Source organism: Giraffa tippelskirchi, chromosome 7 (genome assembly GCF_054371585.1).
Source record: "Giraffa tippelskirchi isolate mGirTip1 chromosome 7, T2T-mGirTip1v1.2.pri, whole genome shotgun sequence".
Taxonomy (NCBI): Eukaryota; Metazoa; Chordata; class Mammalia; order Artiodactyla; family Giraffidae; genus Giraffa; species Giraffa tippelskirchi.
This window is the reverse complement of record NC_137281.1, coordinates 68,240,968-68,260,988: the sequence shown is the minus strand read 5'-3', so window position 1 is coordinate 68,260,988 and position 20,021 is coordinate 68,240,968. Positions and strand designations below refer to the sequence as shown.

Below are 20,021 nucleotides of genomic sequence, written 5' to 3'. Positions count from 1 at the left end.
ACTGAAGAGAGCAAACAGAATATTCCAGCCTGTGCTTCCCTACTTGACTTCCAGAATACTTCCAGTTTGACCTGAAAGGATTTTCTCTTTAGGGAATCTGACCAGCTAGAAAGAATGACCTACAGATTTCAACGCCATGTTTTCCCAACCAATAGCCCAGTCAGATCATCTACTGTGAAGCTCTCAAGTCCCACCCACACACTGGGAGCTTCCAATCAGCTCTTTTTTAACTTTTAATTTTGTATTCAGGGCATAGCTTCCCAGGTTGTCGCAGCGGTAAACAGCGGCCTGCTAGTACAGGAGACATAAGAGACGCGGGTTTGATTCCTGGGTTGGGAAGATCCCCTGGCAAAGGAAATGGCTACCCACTCCAGTATTCTTGCCTGGGAAATCCCATGGACAGAGGGGCCTGGGGGGCTACAGTCCATTGGGTTGCAAAAAGTTGGACACGACTGAGTGACTTTACACACACACACACACACACACACACACACGATTCAATGTTGTGACAGTTCCATGTGAACAGCAAGGGATTCGCCACACATATAAATGTATCCATTCTCCCCAGAACTCCCCTCCCCCAGACTCCACTCCAATTAGCTTTTATAGGCTTGACTCCAGTTTTTTAGTTTCATACTCTTAAGTATGAGTGAGGAGTTGAGCATCACCAGAAAACTTCTGATGTGATAGGCGGTGACCAAATTAATAGAAAAAAGCAACTGAGAGGAATAAAAGACTATTCAGGAAGAAGGCTTTTAAATGTATTAATATCCTCATAGGAATATGGGATTTATGAAGAATGGCTATGACACCATGACTAAGAGACATTTGAAGAATGAAAGAAAATTCTAGAAAAGTAAAAACTACAGATGGCTGGAAAACAAACTTGAGGGATCTTCCAATAAAAAGCAAAAAGTTAAAGATGGAAAACAGAGTAGATGGTAAGATGGCTCCTATATCAAATTTGGGCTTGAACACGCATTGGAAGCCGAAAAGATAGTCATCTGTTCATATCTGGACAAAACAAAACTTGGGCAGTTGTACAGGCTAAGAATGGAGGCAGAGGCGGTACTGGTTAGGCAGCTCTTGGACTAGTGTGGAAAATTAATGTGAACCTGACATAAAGGCAGTGGATATTTTATTAAGAGAAAACATGGGAGATTAAATGGTAGAAAGAACTAAACTCACGGCTGAGCAGGTGTGTGTGGGCCCGTGAGTCTGATATAAAAGGAGCAAGTTGAAAAATGGATGGATCCAGAGTTTCTCCAAGGATCCATTAAGACTCCATTAAGCAAGATTGTGGAGAAGGAAATGGCAACCCACTCCAGTACTCTTGCCTGGAAAATCCCATGGACGGAGGAGCCTTGTAGGCTACAGTCCATGGGGTTGTGGAAGAGTCGGACACGATTGAGCGACTTCACTTTCACTTTTCACTTTCATGCATCAGAGAAGGAAATGGCAACCCACTCCAGTGTTCTTGCCTGGAGAATCCCAGGGACGGCGGAGCCTGGTGGGCGGCTGTCTATGGGGTCGCACAGAGTCGGACACGACTGAAGCGATTTAGCAGCAGCAGCAGCAAGATTGTGGAATGAATGATGACTAGCTGGTTGGAGTGATGTGAGCTTGCAGCAGGTGGAATGAAGATTTCCGAGTTCACGTTCAATCAATTCATATTTCACAGGGTGTCAAATACTGGGATAAAACCCCTGTCTTCACAGTTAGGACTGGGTGCCTGCCGAGTGAACCAGGTGCGCCACCACAAAATTGACAACTCTCTTCGGGGGGTTGTAGTGAAAGGATACAGAGCCTGGAGGTGGTGGGGGCGGTGGTGCGAGTGTGTGCGGGGTATCTGGTGACAGAAACCATGCATGCACACTCGTGCTGAATGCGTGCACAGGCTCTGCACTGCAAAGGTCGGAGCGCCTGCTCAGTCACGGAGAGATAGTGCGGAAGACCACCTAGAGGGAAAACCAGTACCCTCCAGACTTCCTAGTAGAGTCAAAGAGGGATGATGCGCATGCGCCTATCCACCCCAAGGCCCGGGACCAGCGGCGGGAAGTTGGTTTACTGAGTAGTAACTGAGCGGCTTGAAGAGGGATTGGAGCCGACGGACCAATAAACAAACGGCTCATTGGCTTAGCTTTCTCGGGTTCCCAGTTCTCCATCATTCCATTGGGTCTTTCAAGCAGAGCAGGGGCGTGGCTCTCGGGACTCCGCCCCCCCTCCTCGGCCCAGCCTCGGGGTCCCGGGCTGAGGGAGCCGGAAGGAAGTGAGCGGGTCCCGCCCCTTCCCCCATCTCGTTTCCGCAGGAGCCACCGCCGCTGTTGCCGCCGCTGCTGCGCGTTCTCCGCCGAGCCGGAGTCTTCCTGCAGTACCCTCGGTCCCCGGCCGCGCGGAGCCGGGATGCACTGCTCCTGCTGTGGGTCCTCATCATGGAGACCAAACGGGTGGAGATTCCCGGCAGCGTCCTGGACGATCTCTGCAGGTACCGTAGCGCCCCGCGCTGCTTCGGCCCCCTGTCGTCCCCTGCTTTTCTTTTTTCCCCTCTTCAGTTTCGGCGACCCTGGAGACCTCCGCGTCTCCTCTGTCGGTTCACATCCTTGTCCCGGCTTTCCCGTCTCGCCTCTGCTCCTTTTCTCGGTCGATTCTTATCTCCGACGACACCACCCCTCTTTTTCCGCTGTAGCCTCCCTGTTTCTCACGCACCCTCCTCCATTCCTCCTCTCGCAGCGCTGAGATTTCCTCATTTTCTTAGTTGCTCAACTATTTTGCTTTCCCGCAAGCGAAGCAGCTTCGCTAAAGCCTGGGTCTTTGGCATTTTGGGGGCTGCCCCTCCCCCTCCCGTTGCTTTTTCTGACTCTGACTTCTACAGACCGTCTTACCCTCTCTTCCCTCCATCTCATTCCCCAGTTCTGTTGAAAGATCCCAAGGTTTTTAAGTCTTGGAGTCCCAGCTTTTCGGACCTAAGTCGAGAACAATTTTCAAACTTACCCCCACCCCCCGGGGGGGGTATTCTCATATGTCCGTGGCATTTTCTGTAAATTGCTGTGAAGAATTACTCTCTTGTTCATCCCCAAACTTATCCCTGGGAGTGAGGGGAAGAAAAAAAGTCTGGAGTTGCTTTTTTCCTCCATCTCTTAATTATCCTTCTTGAACGGTATTCTCAGCTGCTGGGTTTTAACTGATGGTATACTTCTACAAGAGAAATTTTTCTGCGTTCTTCTCTCTTGTTGGCTGTAATTTCAGATAGCCAAGCAAATGTACTTTCACTTTCAAGCATGTGTAAAATAGACTTAAAATTTTACTTCAGGAAAAGGAAATGTTTTTGATGTAGTAATAATCTGAGCTGTCGCTGGTGTAAGTGGGTTGTGAAATAATTTAAATTACAAATGAATACAAGCTTTGATTAAAACGACCACTTTTCACTGTATTTATGTCTAACGTCTGACTTTTAGTAGTTGTGTCGCATTCACGACTTTCAGGGGAAAGGAAGAACTGATACTAGTGGAGGTACTACTGAGTTACCACTGGCTGCTCTCTTCACATGTATCATTTAATCCTCAAAATAACCCTATTTGGTAGATGTAGTTTTTTCCATTTTCATCTGTCAGACAGACTCATTGTAATTTATACAAGGTCATTTTCATCTTAATTTAGAAAATCAAGATTTGAAATCTAGGCCTTTTTCTTTCTAATGCCTATGCCTTTTTTTCTTAACACTGGTGGATGAAATAGAAGGTCCTCTTTAATGTTATTACTTCACAAAAGTACATGTAGATAAGTAAAGAGACTAATTCTGCAACCACTAAGAATTAACGTCACTGTACTTCTTTAGTGATGATATGGTTATAACTTAAAAAAACGGGTTTGATGTTTGTTAGATAAATGACTGGGACAACATATGTCAAAAGTGGAATTATGGTTTTTTGATTCATCTTTCCAAAATTTTTTTAGAACATGTACATTTTATAGTTAGAAAAATTAAATATGAGTAGTATTAGGAAAGATGAGCAATAGTTATGTATGAATTAATAGGGATACAGGTGGTTAGAAAAGATAGGTAATTTATACTTTTTACAGGCATCTAAACTAATTGTCCCATTAGTATTGGGTTTATATTATATATTATGGAATCCTTCATCATTTAAAGAAGTCATATCAACCGTTACGAAGGTGATTTGATTTGATGTGTGTAATCCTACTTAAAAATAATGGTGTTTCGTAGACTTCTTGTTAAACATCTGTTAAATGTTAAAGATTCTTAGTTGGTTTTCTAGTTAGTGTATTTAAACTATTTTATCCAGATCTCTTGGAATAGAGAAAACTTTTTTTCCTTTAAGGAAATTTTTGGTAATGTTTTTTGGACCCGTACGGTTGATGTGTTTAAAAATTAGGGCTAGCTACTTGATAAAGTAATAGGAAACGGTTATCCAACCAAACTTGGGTATACTTGCCTGATGTGCAGCAAAGCCTATACTGATATAGTGATATAGAGTTGTGGTAAAGGGAAGTACTGCTGCATTCACTGCTGGGCCTTGCAAGGAAGAATGGCAGTTCATGCTTAAAAGACAGACTCCCCAGGAATCGTCAAAGAAGGGTTTTTAAAGGGAAGATGAGGGACAGGGTCGTGGTGAGTCATCAGCTCATGGACCTCTTTCTGATAAGGTAGTAGTGAGGTAACAGGGTGGCATTATAGAATTTCAATTTACCAGCCTGGTTTTAAGGGTCTAAGGTCTGCTTGTTGGTGGTTAGCATGCTGTTGGCTTCTTCCACCTGGTGAGGGTTTTAGTTTTTACAAAACAACTGAAGGATACGGCTCAGGATGCTATCTACAGGCCTTGCACAGGAACTAAAGGTCCTTGACTTTGTTTTATGGTTAAGCCATTATTATCTTGTCTTGCTTGACTGCTTTCCTTAGTTTTCTGCATTTTCTTGCTTTCTCTGAATCAAATTTAGCTTAGGAGGCTAAAACTTTCCTTTAAACAAGAAGTGAGAGAGAGAGGATGGGGATGTCTTTGTCCTAGATGACTCCTGCTCCATTTCAGAATCAAATAACCACTTCTTAAAACTTCTTAAAACTTCAGGTTTTAAAAGTAATACCATTTTCAAGTTAATGTTTACAATATCTTTGATTAATTTAAAGATTTTTAATATTAACAATTCTGGGTTTTGCTTATGGGCTCTTTCAGAAAATTTCACACTTATTTTCTATGAAAATAAAGCTTAAATTGAAAAAGTTTAGTTTTTCTGTACTTTAACATCTTTTTTTTCTGTTTTTTTGTACTAAAAGTTTGGTCTTGATTCTTGTTTTCACTCCCTTTGTATTTTCTCCAGTTTTAGTTCTTCTTTATGGGTATCTTTAAGATTTTTTTCTTTTATTATTTTGATCTTTGATATATTACATAGTCCTGGCTAATCATGTCTAGTTTAGTTATTGACCATATATTAATATGTTTTGGAGAAATGTAAAATTTGAGAGTGATTTTTATGTGAGAAATTAGAGCAAGAGACTTAAATTTTTAAGATGTGACTTTGTGACCATTAGACAGCTTACTTAGGTATGGAATAACATGGAATGTTATTTTTCAGGCAGTTGAATGTGGGGTATTTTATTTACAGGAATACTGTGCAGCCATTAGAAATTCCTAAGGCAATTAACAAACAATAAAGTGAAGGAGAGTATTTGTGTCTTGAAAATGTACACAATATACTAGTGAGTGTAATACTAGTCATTTGGTGCTCTGTGTTAAATTTTTAATTGTTTTGTGAATATATGTTTGTGTGCATGAACAGAATTCTGATAAAACTGGTAACTTCTGGGTGAAGTGGAATTGGAGGACAGCAAGGAAGACTTGTCTGAAATGCTTTGGTGAACCCAAGCTGCTTTATATTACAGTATGTTTGCGAATGTAAAAGTAAATCAGCACCATTGTATGGTGGGTGATATTCGTCTTTGGTGCACCATGATTTCTAACGTTAAAATATTTTTCAGTACTATTTAGATAATCTTATTAAAGATTTGGAAAGCATGATTTTAAAGTAAAAAGTGAAGACTGCAGTTTGGTAAGTTGTTCCTCTTAAAGAAGAGTTTGAAGTTATGTATAAGTCCCTTTAAGAATTAAACGGTAAGGCCACTCGTGTGTTAAAAGGAGAAAGGTATATTCTAGCAAGTAATATTGGTATTTTGGTGATTGCATAGGTTAATGAAATAACCATTTAAGTGTTCATTTCACCTGAAACATTTTTGTGTTAATTTCAGTCCTTGTGCTAATCCTTTTTCTATCTGTGGAAACATTGAAAAAGATGACTTTTTGTGAGGTGGAGAAATTTTTCCCATAACAAAATATTGTGAAAAGCATTTTACTTTAGCTTTTACACACATGTATGTATATACACACTTTTAAATATATAAAACAGATCACAAACATTCACAGAATGAAAGCATTGAAGTTTAATTTTCCTGTGTAAAATTTTTTTTATTTAAAGTTTCTAAAAAGTTTGCCTTTAACTTTTAAAATGTACTTATCTGTAAGGTTTTTTTTGTTTTTGTTTTAATCAAACAGTACAGGTGAATTTTTGAAATGAAAAGCAACAATCTCTTGCCCTACCCCTTTCATCTAGTTCTGCTCTGCAGATTTTACCTGTTTTGTGAAGTCTTCTAATGGATATTTCAATATTTCAAAGTTTACTTGTACCAGTTTCTATCAACTTCAGATATTAGATTGAGGATTTAGTGTATCTTGGTAGATTGTTAGGTGGGAGTTTTAGTTTACACTTACTGTTGCCCTTGTCCTACTTCCAGTCCAGTTATATTACTACTTCAAATCGTTCCATTGGTTATCTTTGTGACTTTACTGTGCTTAAAAGTTTTGTTTATGTTTTATGAACGTCGGTGTCTCTTGAGTGTATTTGGTAGGGTGAGGCAGTTAGTGCCCCATCATTTCTTCAGTTTCTTTTCTTACCTATTCCCTCAGCTTCTATCCAGGTGACTTAAAAATTAAGATTGATAGTATTTATGTTACATTTTGTAACATTATGAAATCTTAAACATTCTGCTACTGGTTGATTGCAGGGGATGAACAATAATAATGTCATTTGTTATACATCATGACTATGTAAATACTTTTCACAGTAGAGGCAAGTCTACAATGGTTAGGATTCTGAACATAGTCAAGATCCTTTTTTAAGAATCTTGAGAGAGAATATCCAAATAAATTCTCCTTTTTTACATTCTACAAATTGCTCTAAATAATACCTTTTAGTTTTTTCTTTTGTATAAAGAAGCATATGCTTTGTTCATTATCCCCTGATTCCTTCTAGCTATTCTTTAATATTTTTTCCACCTTTTGTTCTAACTTTTTTTGCTTCATGTTTGGACTGTGATTCGCTTGTACATTTACCCTTCTCCCTCAAAATGCCCGTAGTTTCTAGCTGCCTTCCACCATCACACCCTCATCTGCTCCTTATATATCCTTGGTCTTGCTCTCAGTTATACCGTCTGCTGTTGTACTGAATCCTTTTTCCTGGAGAATGCTGTCTTGGAGATCTTCACTGTCTAGTCCAATCTGCCCTCTCCCAGGTTGTGTCTCTTCTCTCTTGAATCCTGTGTTTTATGCTTGTTTTATTTTCATTCTTGTTTTGCTGATTTACATTCTAAAGTTGTTCCTTTGAGAGGATCATTAGGGAGCAAGCTTTCTGAGCCTGTATGGGACTGAAATGTCTGTTTCTCTTCTCACAGTTACGTTTCCAGGTGGCCCAGGGCCCACACTTGCAGTACCAAGGTTCCAGGAGATACGCTTTACAACACTTTTCTTCAGAGCCAGTTTTTTTTAAATGAGTTTAATTTTTTCTTTGTCATGAATTAGGTTTTCTTAAACGTCAGGTGATTTTTTTGGTTGCTGTTTCATGTTAAAGATGGGGCTGTAGAGGGGCTTATTTGTGTTGATGAGCTGTTTTATGAGAATGGATAGGGAGCTGGCTCTTAAACGGTGGGGAACCCTTGAACACCAGCGTGCGGGAGTTTTGTTTCGGTGTGCCAACACTCAAACCTATTTGCTAAAGTTAGAGAAGAGTCTTGGGTGTTGTTCCTTCCTCCCCTACCTTTTGTAGGAAAACTCCCGACTGTCAGAGGAGTGAAAGAAGTCTGGATGTTCTCCTGTTAATAGACTTTGCAGTTATGTTAGCTTTGTAAACAGTTTTCTTATTCTCATCTTCCCGCTTATCTTCAGGACTTCTCTGGATTGAGATGGAAATAGGATTGAATTTCTCTGTCTTAGGTGTTTTTATATCCCATTTTAGATTGTGGTTAGTATCCTCTAGAAATGTGTTGTAATATGAATTTCTAGTTAAAGATAGTAGATTGTGCACAAGCATCTACTCCACCAAAAGTTAAAAAATTCCAAATGTATAACCCCACAAGAAAGGGAAGAATGGACGAAGAGATGAGCCACAAAATTTGGAAACTATACAGAAGAAGTGAAAGTGGCATGTGGTTCAGCAGACCTGACAGACTTTTGAAAGAGTGAATATTGTAGTAGTCACTCTACTTCAGAATTAGAGGGTATTGAAAAGTGACAGAAATGAGGTGGTGAGTACTGTGTACATAGTGAAAACCATCCCTCCTCCCCTGCTCAGTTCCCAGAAAGTGGAAGCCTGGCCTTTAGCTCCTGATGGATTGGAAGGTTTTTGTCTAGGTGATCTGACCAGCCCATGAGGAAACACCTGAAGATACTGACATTGGAAGTTCCTTGATCAAATGGCTCAGCCAGATCCCCTTTAATGGTCCTTCATGTTTGATAAGCCTCCTAAAAAAGCTTTGTGATCTGTTGCATTAAGTATGAATATCTGAAATAGGCCTCAACGCAGAATGTAGACCTTAAAACTAGCAATGACAATGAAAAACAACTGGAAAGAATCAAACTATGCAGGTGGAAGAAGAAAATAAACCCAAAACTAGTCCTTAGAGAGGTTTTTACAGTCATGTAATAGCAGAATAATCTATGAAAGCATAATTTAAGCAATTAAAAATAGCCTTTGGAATTTTAAATATGAGAGTAGAAGCAAAAAGCCAGGCAGGTGGCTTGCAAGAGACTGTTGCCCAGAAAGTAAGGGTTTTAGGAGCTAGAGGTAGGACATAACAGAGAAAATTGGAGAATCAAAGGATCACTCCATGAGGTCTTTCAATACTGAAGGAGGTGAGTTTCCAAGTAGATGAAGTCCATCAAATGAGTGATGCAGTGGATGGAAAAGAGACAGCTAGGGAATTTTAGAACATGAAGGACAGAAGGAAGAAGCTGGAAGCTTCCAGTGAGAAAAAAGATTGGATGAAGGAATTGGGGTGGCTTCAGTCTACACATCAAAATTGTAGGCTGACAGGAAAGAGCACTGTCTTCAGGATTCTGAAGGAAAATGACTTCCAACCTGGAATTCTTTACCTAGCCAAATTGTCAGGTGTGAGGATAAAGATATTTTCACATTCACTATGTCTTAATATTTATCTCTCCTGCATTCTTTCTCCAGAAGGCATGGAAGGTGGTACTAAGTGAAAATAAGGAAGTACATTAATCAGGAGGAAGACAGGATGTAAGAACATGAGGTCTAGTATAGGGTGGAAACGTGGGAACCGTAGGATGCTAGTGAAAGGACAGCATAGGATGACAGATGTATATTATATGCAGTGACAGTCACTCCAGACTGGAACAGATCAGAAGGCTCAGGGATAGTCTTCAGGATGAAACTGCTGTGTCTGAATTAACACCTCGAGAAAAGAATTTAGAAAACTAGTGAAAGATTGAGTTAGTGACAGGTACAGAGAAAGTAAAGCAATGACAAGACATTTATTAATCAGTGGGAGAACTTTTGATTGTGCTTAAGAGGGAAAACAAGGACTTCCCTGGTGGTCTAGTGGCTAAGACTCTGTGCTGCCAATGCAGGGGCCCAGGTTCCATCTCTGGTCAGGGACCTAGCATCCTGCATGCTGCAGCTGAGGGTGCGCTTGCTACAGCTAAAGGAGCCCATGTGCCGCCACCAAGACCCCGCGCAGCTAAATTAAGGGATTTTAAAATCACTAAAAATGGGAAAAACTGTACCTTATCATATGGCTTACTTGTGAACTGGATTTACAGAATCATAGTGTAAAGACTTGAATGCTGATCTAACGCTGTGGTTATAGACTGGGACTGAGTTTTGCTCCTCTCAAGGGACATTTGGCAGTGACTGGAGATCTTTTTGGTTGTTGCAGCTTGCTGGGGAGTGCTATTGATACCTAATAAGCAAAGGCTATGGATGCTGCTGAACCCCTAGAGCATACAGGACAGCTCCTCTCAACATAGAGTTATGTGCTCCAGACGTCAGTAGTGCTGAAGTTAAAAAAGTAAACTGAGGTACCATTTGTTGGGACGATGGAGAGAGGAGAATGGTGTGTAGAATGAGAGGAGGAGGAATAGAGTTAATCCTTCATCTTCCATAATGGAATTCAATAGAAATGTCCCCAACTGAGAAGATTAAGCAACAACAGACAAGTGGTTTTTCTTTTCTTTCTTTCATTTTTTTTTTTTTTTTGAGACTTGAAAGTGTTAGTCACTCAGCTGTGTCCAGCTCTTTGCGACCCCATGGACTGTCGCCTGCCAGGCTCCTCTGTCTGGGATTCTCCAGGCAAGAATACTGGAGTGGGTAGCCATTCCCTTCTCCAGGGGATCTTCCTGACTCAGGGATCAAACCTGGGTCTCCCGCGTTGCAGGCAGATTCTTTACCATCTGAGCCACAGAGAAGCCCCTTTTGAGACTTGGTGTAAGTTTATGAAAATCAGAGGAAATGAGTCCAGTTTTTGTGTGCATTCTGTCTTGGTGTAGCGTGTACTAGCTGGTCCGTGATGTGTTGCTGGCGGTCCGGTTCTGGTTTCTGCTTGGACTGCACAGGGCCCGTTGCTGCGCACGCACCCTCTGGTTGCAGCATGCGGGCTTCTTGTGGCCTCTCTTGTTGTGGAGCGCGTACTGCACAGCGTGTGGGTTTCAGTAGTTGTGGCCGTGGGCTTAGCTTCCCTGCAGCATGTGGGATCCTACTTCCAGGACAGGGATTGAGCCTGTGTCTCCCGCATTGGAAGGTGGATTCTTAACCACTGGACCACCAGGGAAGTCCCAGTCTAATCCAACTTTGTGCAGTTTGGGATTGAGTGTCAGAGTCATAAACAATTCTGTGGGGCCTCAGCTCCTCCTTTCCTGCTGTCTCCCTGGTACTTCTTGGCTCCCCTTTTTGAGGAAATTGAATATTGAAAAATGGCAAAAACTAAAAAGCCACTTTACCACATGTTTCATGTGACTCTCCTCATGCCTGGGACCACATGGCTGGAGGTTAGAAGAAAAATAAGCGATGGATGTTGGCCCTACTCTGTTGGGACTGCACAGTTCTTATGATCGGAGAGGAAGGTTCTTGTCTGACAAAGTTTTAACTTTTGTGGATGCCTGTTACAGTCACTTGCTGCCAGCTCTAACCAGTATGGCATTGCTTGGTACTGTGGCATGAGAGAATGGAGAAGAGAGAGGGGGAATTTCCCTCACTGTCTCTAAGCGTGGAGAAATTCCTTTAGACTCCTGTCTTGATCCTTGAGGCAGAACTTGAGGACTCCTGGGGCTCACCTCTAACCCCCAATTCACCTTAGGGATACTAGAGGATGGAAAAACGGTAAATTCAGACATTTGTCATCCTTCTCAATCTTCCTGATGCTGCTTACTTTGCACAGTCCTCAAATAGCTGGTCTATGTATTTCATTCAGGGTTTATAGCTGCATTTTGTGGGAGGGACAGAGTGGAGTGTGTTTACTCCATCGTATGTTTCAAAGATAAATTGTAACTGCCAGTATGTCACTGTAAGTATGGGTCAGACAATTTGCTAGACTATAGGAGTAAAAATATGCAAAGATCAGTTAGTTCAGTCGCTCAGTTGTGTCCGACTCTTTGTGACCTCATGGACTGCAGCACGCCAGGCTTCCCTGTCCATCAGCAGCTCCTGGAGCTTGTTCAAATTCATGTCTATCAAGTTGGTGATGCCATCCAACCATCTCATCCTCTGTCGTCCCCTTCTCCTCCCGCCTTCAATCTTTCCCAGCATCAGGGTCTTTTTCTAGTGAGTCAGTTCTTCGCGTCAGGTGGCCAAAGTATTGGAGTTTCAGCTTCAGCATCAATATTCCAGTGAATATTCAGGACTGATTTCACCACCTTATCTCAGTGAACTAACTTGGAACAGTTTATGGACAGTAATGGTGGTAAAGAATTGGCCTGCAGCGCGGGAGACGTGGGTTTGATCTCTGGGTTGGAAAGAGCCCCTGGAGAAGGAAATGGCAAACCACTCTAGTATTCTTGCCTGAAAAATCCTATGGACAGAGGAGCCTGGTGGACTACAGTCCATGGGTGCAAAGTCTTGGACGTGACTTGGCGATTGAGCATGCATGCAGTAGTAAAAATCAGACAATTGCTTTAATGCAGTAGGAGTTGAAAGAGTATATAAATCTGTTCAGAGGACTCTGATATACCTACCACTGTAGGAGATGCAGTGTTTGCAAATAATGAGGAATGAATTATAAGAAATGAATGAAGTAGGTAATTCATAAGTTGTTCCTTATGACCTATAAGGAAGTCGTAAGGAATGAATTATAAGAAAAGGAGAGGAGAGAGATAGTATGTGCATGCCAATTTAGGACATTTCTAAGAATCAGGTGTCACTGGGTATAAAGAACTTTACAGAGTGATAGAGGCTGTGCTGGTGAGCAGGCACTGGATCTTAAATGCCATGTGGAAGAGGTTTTTATGTCTTAGATAATACCATCAGGGTTGCGTGTTACCTGTCTTGTTCTTAATACAGATGTGGTTTAAGCTCATTTCCCCATTGTTTTTCTAAATTATTGTACATATTTTTGTCTTAACTTGTTCTTATTCAGTTCCCTATTGGAATGATATATTATTTTTATAATTTTTACAGCAATGTTTTGAGATTTGATTTGAAACTTAAAAACAACAAAGAACATTTATCACCACAACTAATGAATAGTGTAAGTCAGAGGCCCTCAAAGTCCGGCATCTATGCCTGATGATCTGCGGTGGAGCTGATGTAATAATGATAGAAATAAAGGGCACAGTAATTGTAATGCGCTTGAATCATCCCCAGACCATCCCCCTTTTCCCAGTCCATGGAGAAATTGTCTTCCATGAAACTGGTGCCAGAGAGGTTGGGGACTGCTTGTGTAAGTGATAAAATTGGGTGATACTATTTTTAGTTTTAAAAAATGACTCTAGATACCAGTGGATTTCTTTTATGTAATTCACTCTGTCTCTAAAAGTCACTAGAAAAAGGTTACAGAAACTGCTAAGCATGGAAGAAGGCTAATGCTGCTGCTGCTGCTGCTGCTGCTGCTGCTAAGTAGCTTCAGTCGTGTCCGACTCTGTGCGACCCCATAGACGGCAGCCCACCAGGCTCCGCCATCCCTGGGATTCTCCAGGCAAGAATACTGGAGTGGGTTGCCATTTCCTTCTCCAGTGCATGAAAGGGAAAAATGAAAGTGAAGTCGCTCAGTCGTGTCCGACTCTCAGCGACCCCATGGACTGTAGCCTACCAGGCTCCTCCATCCATGGGATTTTCCAGGCAAGAGTACTGGAGTGGGGTGCCATTGCCTTCTCCAGGAAGAAGGCTAATGGTGGTTGCTTAATGTGTCCTGTAAATCACATAAGTTTTGATTGGTTTGTTGCACAAAAAAGGGGCTCCTTATCTTAATCACATATGTTCATTTGTATATAAAATATAGTGTACACTTATACTATGTATTAAATGTTTCTTCCTCCCTCCGAATGTACTTGGAAAAGACAATTTAGATTTTCTTTTTTTAAAGTGAGTGTATTTGAAAGTTATTTTGAACTCAGGCTCTTCAGATGAGCTCTTTGAGAATTCTGGTCTATTAATGATTTCTTTTACATTTCTTTATACAAAGATTAAGCAGCTAACGTCTTTTCTGTTTTGAGTGTGTGAATTTATTTGCATGTATTCTTTGAAAATGTTACCAGACATGGGAGGGAATCCTAGTGATTTTTTATTCTTTCTTTATTTGTCCACACCACATGGCTTGCGGGATGTTAGCTCCCCAGCCAGGGATGAAATCTGTGCCTGCTTCAGTGGAAGCACGGAGTCTTAACCACTGGACCTCAGGGAAGTCCCACAAGTTTGTTTTCTTGCTCACCTTTAATTTATTGATAGATGGCCTCTTAAAAAAATTGTGTTGTGAATGAGATTCATTCATAACTCATCTTCCTGGGCTTCCCTGGAGGCTCAGATGGTGAAGAATCTGCCTGCAGTGCCGGAGACCTGGGTTTGATCCCTGGGTCGGGAAGATCCCCTGGAGAAGGGAAAGGCTACCCACTCCAGTATTCTTGCCTGGAGAATTCCATGGACACAGGCTACATACAGCCCATGGGGTCGCAAAGAGTCGGACACACTGAGTGACTAACGCTTTTACTTGCCTGCCAATTTTGCTTCCTTTATCAGTACTGCTTCTGGTCTATTTTCATGTTGGTGGGTCAGAATGAAGCAATTAAAAAGGTTAAATTGTTATGGTTTGTAAATGTAATTTTTGTATGTTTTTTGTTTTTGACAGCCGATTTATTTTGCATATTCCCAGCGAGGAAAGAGACAATGCTATCCGAGTGTGTTTTCAGATTGAACTTGCCCATTGGTTTTACTTGGATTTCTACATGCAGAACACACCAGGATTACCTCAGTGTGGGATAAGAGACTTTGCTAAAGCTGATATCCTTTTTATTACTATAATGACTGTCTTTCATTCTTGTTAATAAGATGTTATAGCACAAATTTTCTTTTGCTTGTCTTTGAGATTTATAATTTTTTAAATAAAACATAATGATTTCTAAAATTTGTCAAATACATAAAGCATATACGTATGGTTTGTGCCTGATGGTGGTAGGCACAGTTTGATAGTAGGGTTGTACCTTGGTATTCATGGGGGTGGTTCCAGGACCATTCCCCTTCCCCCAGGATACCAGAATTCATAGATGTTCCTTGCTTAGTCACTAAGTCATGTCCAATTTTCTGTGACCCCATGGACTGTATAGCCCATCAGGCTCCGTTGCCATTGGATTTCCCATGTGAGAATATAGGAGTGGGTTGCCATTTTCTTCTCCAGGAGATCTTCCCGACCCAGGGATCAAACCCACGTCTTCTGCATTGGCAGGAGGGTTCTTTACTGCTGAGCCACCAGGGAAGCCCGCTCAAGTTTCTTTGATGGTGTAAAATGGCATGGTAGAGTCAGCCCTGCAGTCTGTGGGTCCCACATTGTTGCAGGGAGAAGTCAGTTCCGACTCCATGTTGAAACTGTTTCTTGGACTTGCTTTCCATTGCTTTTGTTATCACAGTCGTACATAATGGCCTGCCTCAGAGAAGCCCGCCTCTCTGCCTGACTGTTAAAGTGCTTTTGTTCAGAACCACCCCCCCCCAACCTGTAGTTGGCAGGAAGGAAGAAATTAACACCCCCCCCCCCCCCCCCCGCCTGAGGCTGGCCATTCTAGGAGATAACTTGCAAGATTAATAGTCTTTTTACTCTGTTTCCTCACCTCCCCCATCTCTGTCTATAAAGAAGCTGGTGTCCAGAACCCGGTAAGATGAGTATTTTGAGACATTAGTTGGCCCTCTTTTTGGTTAGCTGGCCCTCTGAGTAAAGCCATATTCGTTGCCTCAGTCCGGTATCTCGGGTTCATTGGCCTGTCATGTAGTGAGCAGAGTGAGCTTGGACTTGGTAACACCTGTGTATACTGGAGGGACGACTGTATTCTTATTTATGTTGAGGACCCCGTAAGATGTGCAGTGATAATTAGAAATAAATTTGATTTTCTTTTCTTTCAGATATAGCTAGCCTGTTTCTAGAACTCATCTGTTTTTTTTTTTTTTTTTTACATTCCTCTTGCTGTTCCACTTAACTGAATGATCTTTATTGAGATTACTACCTTTCTGGGATAGAAATTCTTAAGTAATTATTGAATACATCCTGTGTTCAAAACAGTTTTTGGTTTTATGGCAGATTCCTTGCCTTCTGAGAACCTTTTGTTCCTCCCTATTTACAAATAAGATAGAAACTTCTTATAATTATTAAAGATTCACACGAATATTTAAGATTATAAAAGGAAGCTGTGTCACAAGGCCAAAAACCTGGTAAATTGCTAATGCTCTTGATACTGTTTTTAGAATTGCGCAGAAGGTATAAAGTTTTATGTAAGTTTAAGCAAGGCTATGTTTTAAAGGGAATGTAGAAGTTTCATTCTCTATACTTCCTATAAGCAGGCTGGAGTGGGAAATACATTGCAGATAAAGAAAAGGGACGGAGCAAAATTGGGGAGTTGGAAATGATAAGCGACACCTTGGAAAGTAGATTTTTACTAAGATTCTTACAGGGATCCAAGAGGAGATAGGGATGGAAGTTATGTAGGGGAATTTGTGAGTTTTTAAATCTTGAGCCAAAATGCTTTGATATTTATTCTCTTGGTCATTGTTTTTAAACATAAATCATGTGTTGACATGCACTATACCCATAAGTTCGCTGTACTACACTAGAGGGTGGAGTAGGAATAGGTGACTTAAAATAACCCTCATACTCAGCTCCCTGTGCTTTCTCTTAAGCTGCATGAAATAAGGAACCTCTTAGGATTCTGCAGAAAATGAACGAAACTGTTTATTCTGTATAGCAGTTAACCTTTGAAAGTTTTTCAGCAAGTATGGAGAAGTAAATGAAAAAAGGAGGAATAGAAGTACTGTGGAGCTCTGTGTTTGTTAGTCTTGGTAGCAGCTTTTATGAGGAAATCAGAACACTTTGTTTTTAAGGAGCTATAATCTAATTGGAGAAACAGAAATAAAATAAAGCTGTTTTCTGTGGTTTTGGTCTGTTTTGCATAGACTTGGGGTCTTACAAGAGCAACTGTACATATTTTGGGGTTCTGGATAAGATTTTGTGCTTATGTGGTGGTTTAGTCACTAAGTTGTGTCTGACTCTTCCGACCCCGTGGACTGTGGCCCACCCGGCTCCTCTGTGTATGGGATTCTCCAGGCAAGAATATTGGAGTGGGTTGGCATTTCCTTCTCCAGGGGATCTTCCTAACCCAGGGTCTCCTGAATTGCAGTTTTTCCTGAAACAATTGCAATTGTGTTTATATATATGAGTTTTTAAAATTTTCCTTATTTAAAAAAAGTGCCCCTGTTTTAGTTAAGTTTCTTCTTATAATTCACTTATGTGGAAGAAAAAGCTTCTTCTAATGTGGTGGACTCCATTAAATAATTGAGTCCTTCTGCTGTGCCAGGCATTGTGTAGTGAACAAGGTATATTTGGTTGCTGTCTTTAAGATGATAGGCAGGAAAGGACATGATTACACTGAAGTCTGATAGTTTTTGATAAGGTAGCCTAGGGTTCACTAGAAATAGTGAAGTGAGTAATCCCACTCCCAATTTGAAATTAGATAAAAAGATTTTCTTTAGAGAAAGAGTCTAGTGGGCTGTATTTGTCTGGACTTTACCCATAAGGGCAATAAAAGAATGTAGGAGATTAAAAAAAGACTTTCAGGAAAAAATTTTAACTTGGAAGTAGAAAGAATATTAAAATCAAGTGCCATCATACCCTTTCTATGTATTTACGCATTGTTAACGTCCACAATCACGCTGTCCCCCACCCTCCTGTCTGTATTCATTTCCTCTTCCTTCTTGCCTCCGACAGCCCTGGGGCCAGAAGGACTTGTACTTGAATCTGTCATCCACTTACTTGTATGGTCATCTAAGGGCATTTTGCCACATTTGCCTTATTTCTCTCTAGGAATGTTTTGAAAAACATTCTTGAAATAGTGCAGGCAGTGAATTGGAGGAACATCAGATTGGAAACCTAGTTAAGATGCTGTTTCATTAATTTATGAGAGAGAAATGGAAACATGGAAACTTCTGATAGAAGTGAATAGAAGATATTAAATATCAGTGGTAATTTAGGAGATAAACTTTGTCTTAACTTGAATGAGGAGAGGTAGAGGAAGAAGTCAAGGATGGTATCCAGGTTTCTGATTTGAGTGATTGAGTGGATGGGTGCGCCATTCCATTTATAGAAAAATAAAGGAGAAATTTTGTGGGGGCATGATGGACACACTGATTTGTGGTACCTGTGAGACTGTAGAGTAAAAGTTAATAGTATGAATTCTGGAGCCACATTCCTTGCGTTACCAACCCATCTTTGTCATTTACCAGTCGTGCAACCTTGGACAAATAATAGAGCTCTTCTGTGACTGATTTTTCTTTTGTTAACTGTGCATAGTCCTGTGACTTTTTTTTAGTGACTACTTAGGTATAGCGCTTAACTGAGGCTGTGCCAGGAGTACTTGCCTGAGTGTTTATTACACACCCCAGTATGTGATGTAGATGGACTGTCCTGGACTTGCTTCTGGGTTTAGGTTTTGCTGGGGAGCTATATTCATAACTGTGGCAAAAGAATTTTGAATATTGCTAAGACATTGATTAAAGTGATGGACTGTATTGTGGAGAGAAGAAAATAAAAGCCAGAGGGTGCTAATGTGGAGACAGGAAAACAGTCAAAAATAGATGTAGAATAACCATATATTGTGACTACTTAAACGACTGCCGTAGAAAATTATGGCCAAGATGTTTTATTCTAATCAAAGTACTGTAATAGTTCTGTTGATGGCAAGGTGCAGATTGTTGCTGTGGGAGTTGGTCCCAGAAGTGGGCGTGGATGTGAAGGACAAGGAATACAAGGAACTGAGGCTAGAGCTTGATGAGTTGTCCCAAGAGGAAATTGATGTCATCTATGATAATGGAAGAGGAGAAAGCAATGGCAACCCACTCCAGTACTCTTGCCTGGAAAATCCCATGGACGGTGGAGCCTGGTAGGCTGCAGTACATGGGATCGCTAAGAGTCGGACACGACTGAGCTACTTCACTTTCACTTTTCACTTTCATTTATTGGAGAAGGAAATGGCAACCCACTCCAGTGTTCTTGCCTGGAGAATCCCAGGGACGGGGGAGCCTGGTGGGCGGCCGTCTATGGGGTCGCACAGAGTCAGACACGACTGAAGCGACTTAGCAGCAGCAGCATGATAATGGAATAATTTTGGATGGCAGTTATATCGAAATGATTGTCTACAGTTAGAGTGTATTTTTCATGTTTTTGCAAAAATGTTAAAAAGTGTCTACTAAAGAATCACTGAAATGTTAAGAAAGGGGATATGTGTAATACAAGTAGACATATGTGCTTAAAGCCTCTTCCATTTTTTATGTAATCAGTGTGATCTTCTGTCTTTCTCTTAGAACTGTTGCTAAGGCCCAGTAAGCCAAGATTCAAGATGCAAAATAATTTGGTTTGATGGTTAAGAAAATAAGACAGTAGTCAAATAATAATTTTAGTAAAAATTAGAAAGATAATTATCATTACTCAGAGCATTTCATAGGGTTTTTTGAGTTAAGTACATTGTCTCATTAAATAAAAGTGGTATTTAAAAACTCTCCACTCCAAAAAAACCAAAAAACTTTTCCACTCCATTGTGAATGAATTACTTTATGTACTGTTGAATATGGAGGAGGATTGAAGAGTTGTCTTCAGTTGAGGAAATTGATGTCATTTTGGATTGGGTTCTGTTATTTGCTAATTGTGTGGACTTGAGCAAGTACTTTTCATCATTAGTTCCAAATATATCTTGGTCTGCAGTTGATTGGTTCATCAACTCACTCTTTTTATGGTGATTTTGGGGTAGGGAAAAAAATGGGTAAATCAAAAGTATAGATAATTTTCAAGATTATGTCTGTTGATTTTAATTTCTTTTGCTAATCTTTGTTATTCTTTTTGAAGAAGTTTCTTTGTAGAAAGATGAGATAAAACTTCGTTATAGAGACATTAATGCACTGTGAAATTACTAGGAACGTTGTGGGGAGAAGGAAGAGAAAGGAAAAAAATGAGTTAAGTGTCTTCCTCTTTGACACTTCCTGTT

The 20,021-nt window shown here is 40.7% G+C and overlaps 1 protein-coding gene across 2 annotated transcripts in view; it reads left to right on the top strand.

Annotated features, from left to right (window-relative positions):
• Positions 1-2,299: 2,299 nt before the first annotated feature.
• DCP2 (decapping mRNA 2) overlaps positions 2,300-20,021 on the top strand; it is a 49,793-nt gene continuing 32,071 nt past the window's right edge. For both annotated transcript variants that reach the window (XM_081505694.1, XM_081505692.1), the window contains exons 1-2: positions 2,300-2,485; positions 14,636-14,787. In XM_081505694.1, coding sequence (XP_081361820.1) covers positions 2,433-2,485; positions 14,636-14,787 — 205 coding nt within the window. In that variant the 5' untranslated portion in view covers positions 2,300-2,432. The remainder of the gene's footprint in view (positions 2,486-14,635; positions 14,788-20,021) is intronic.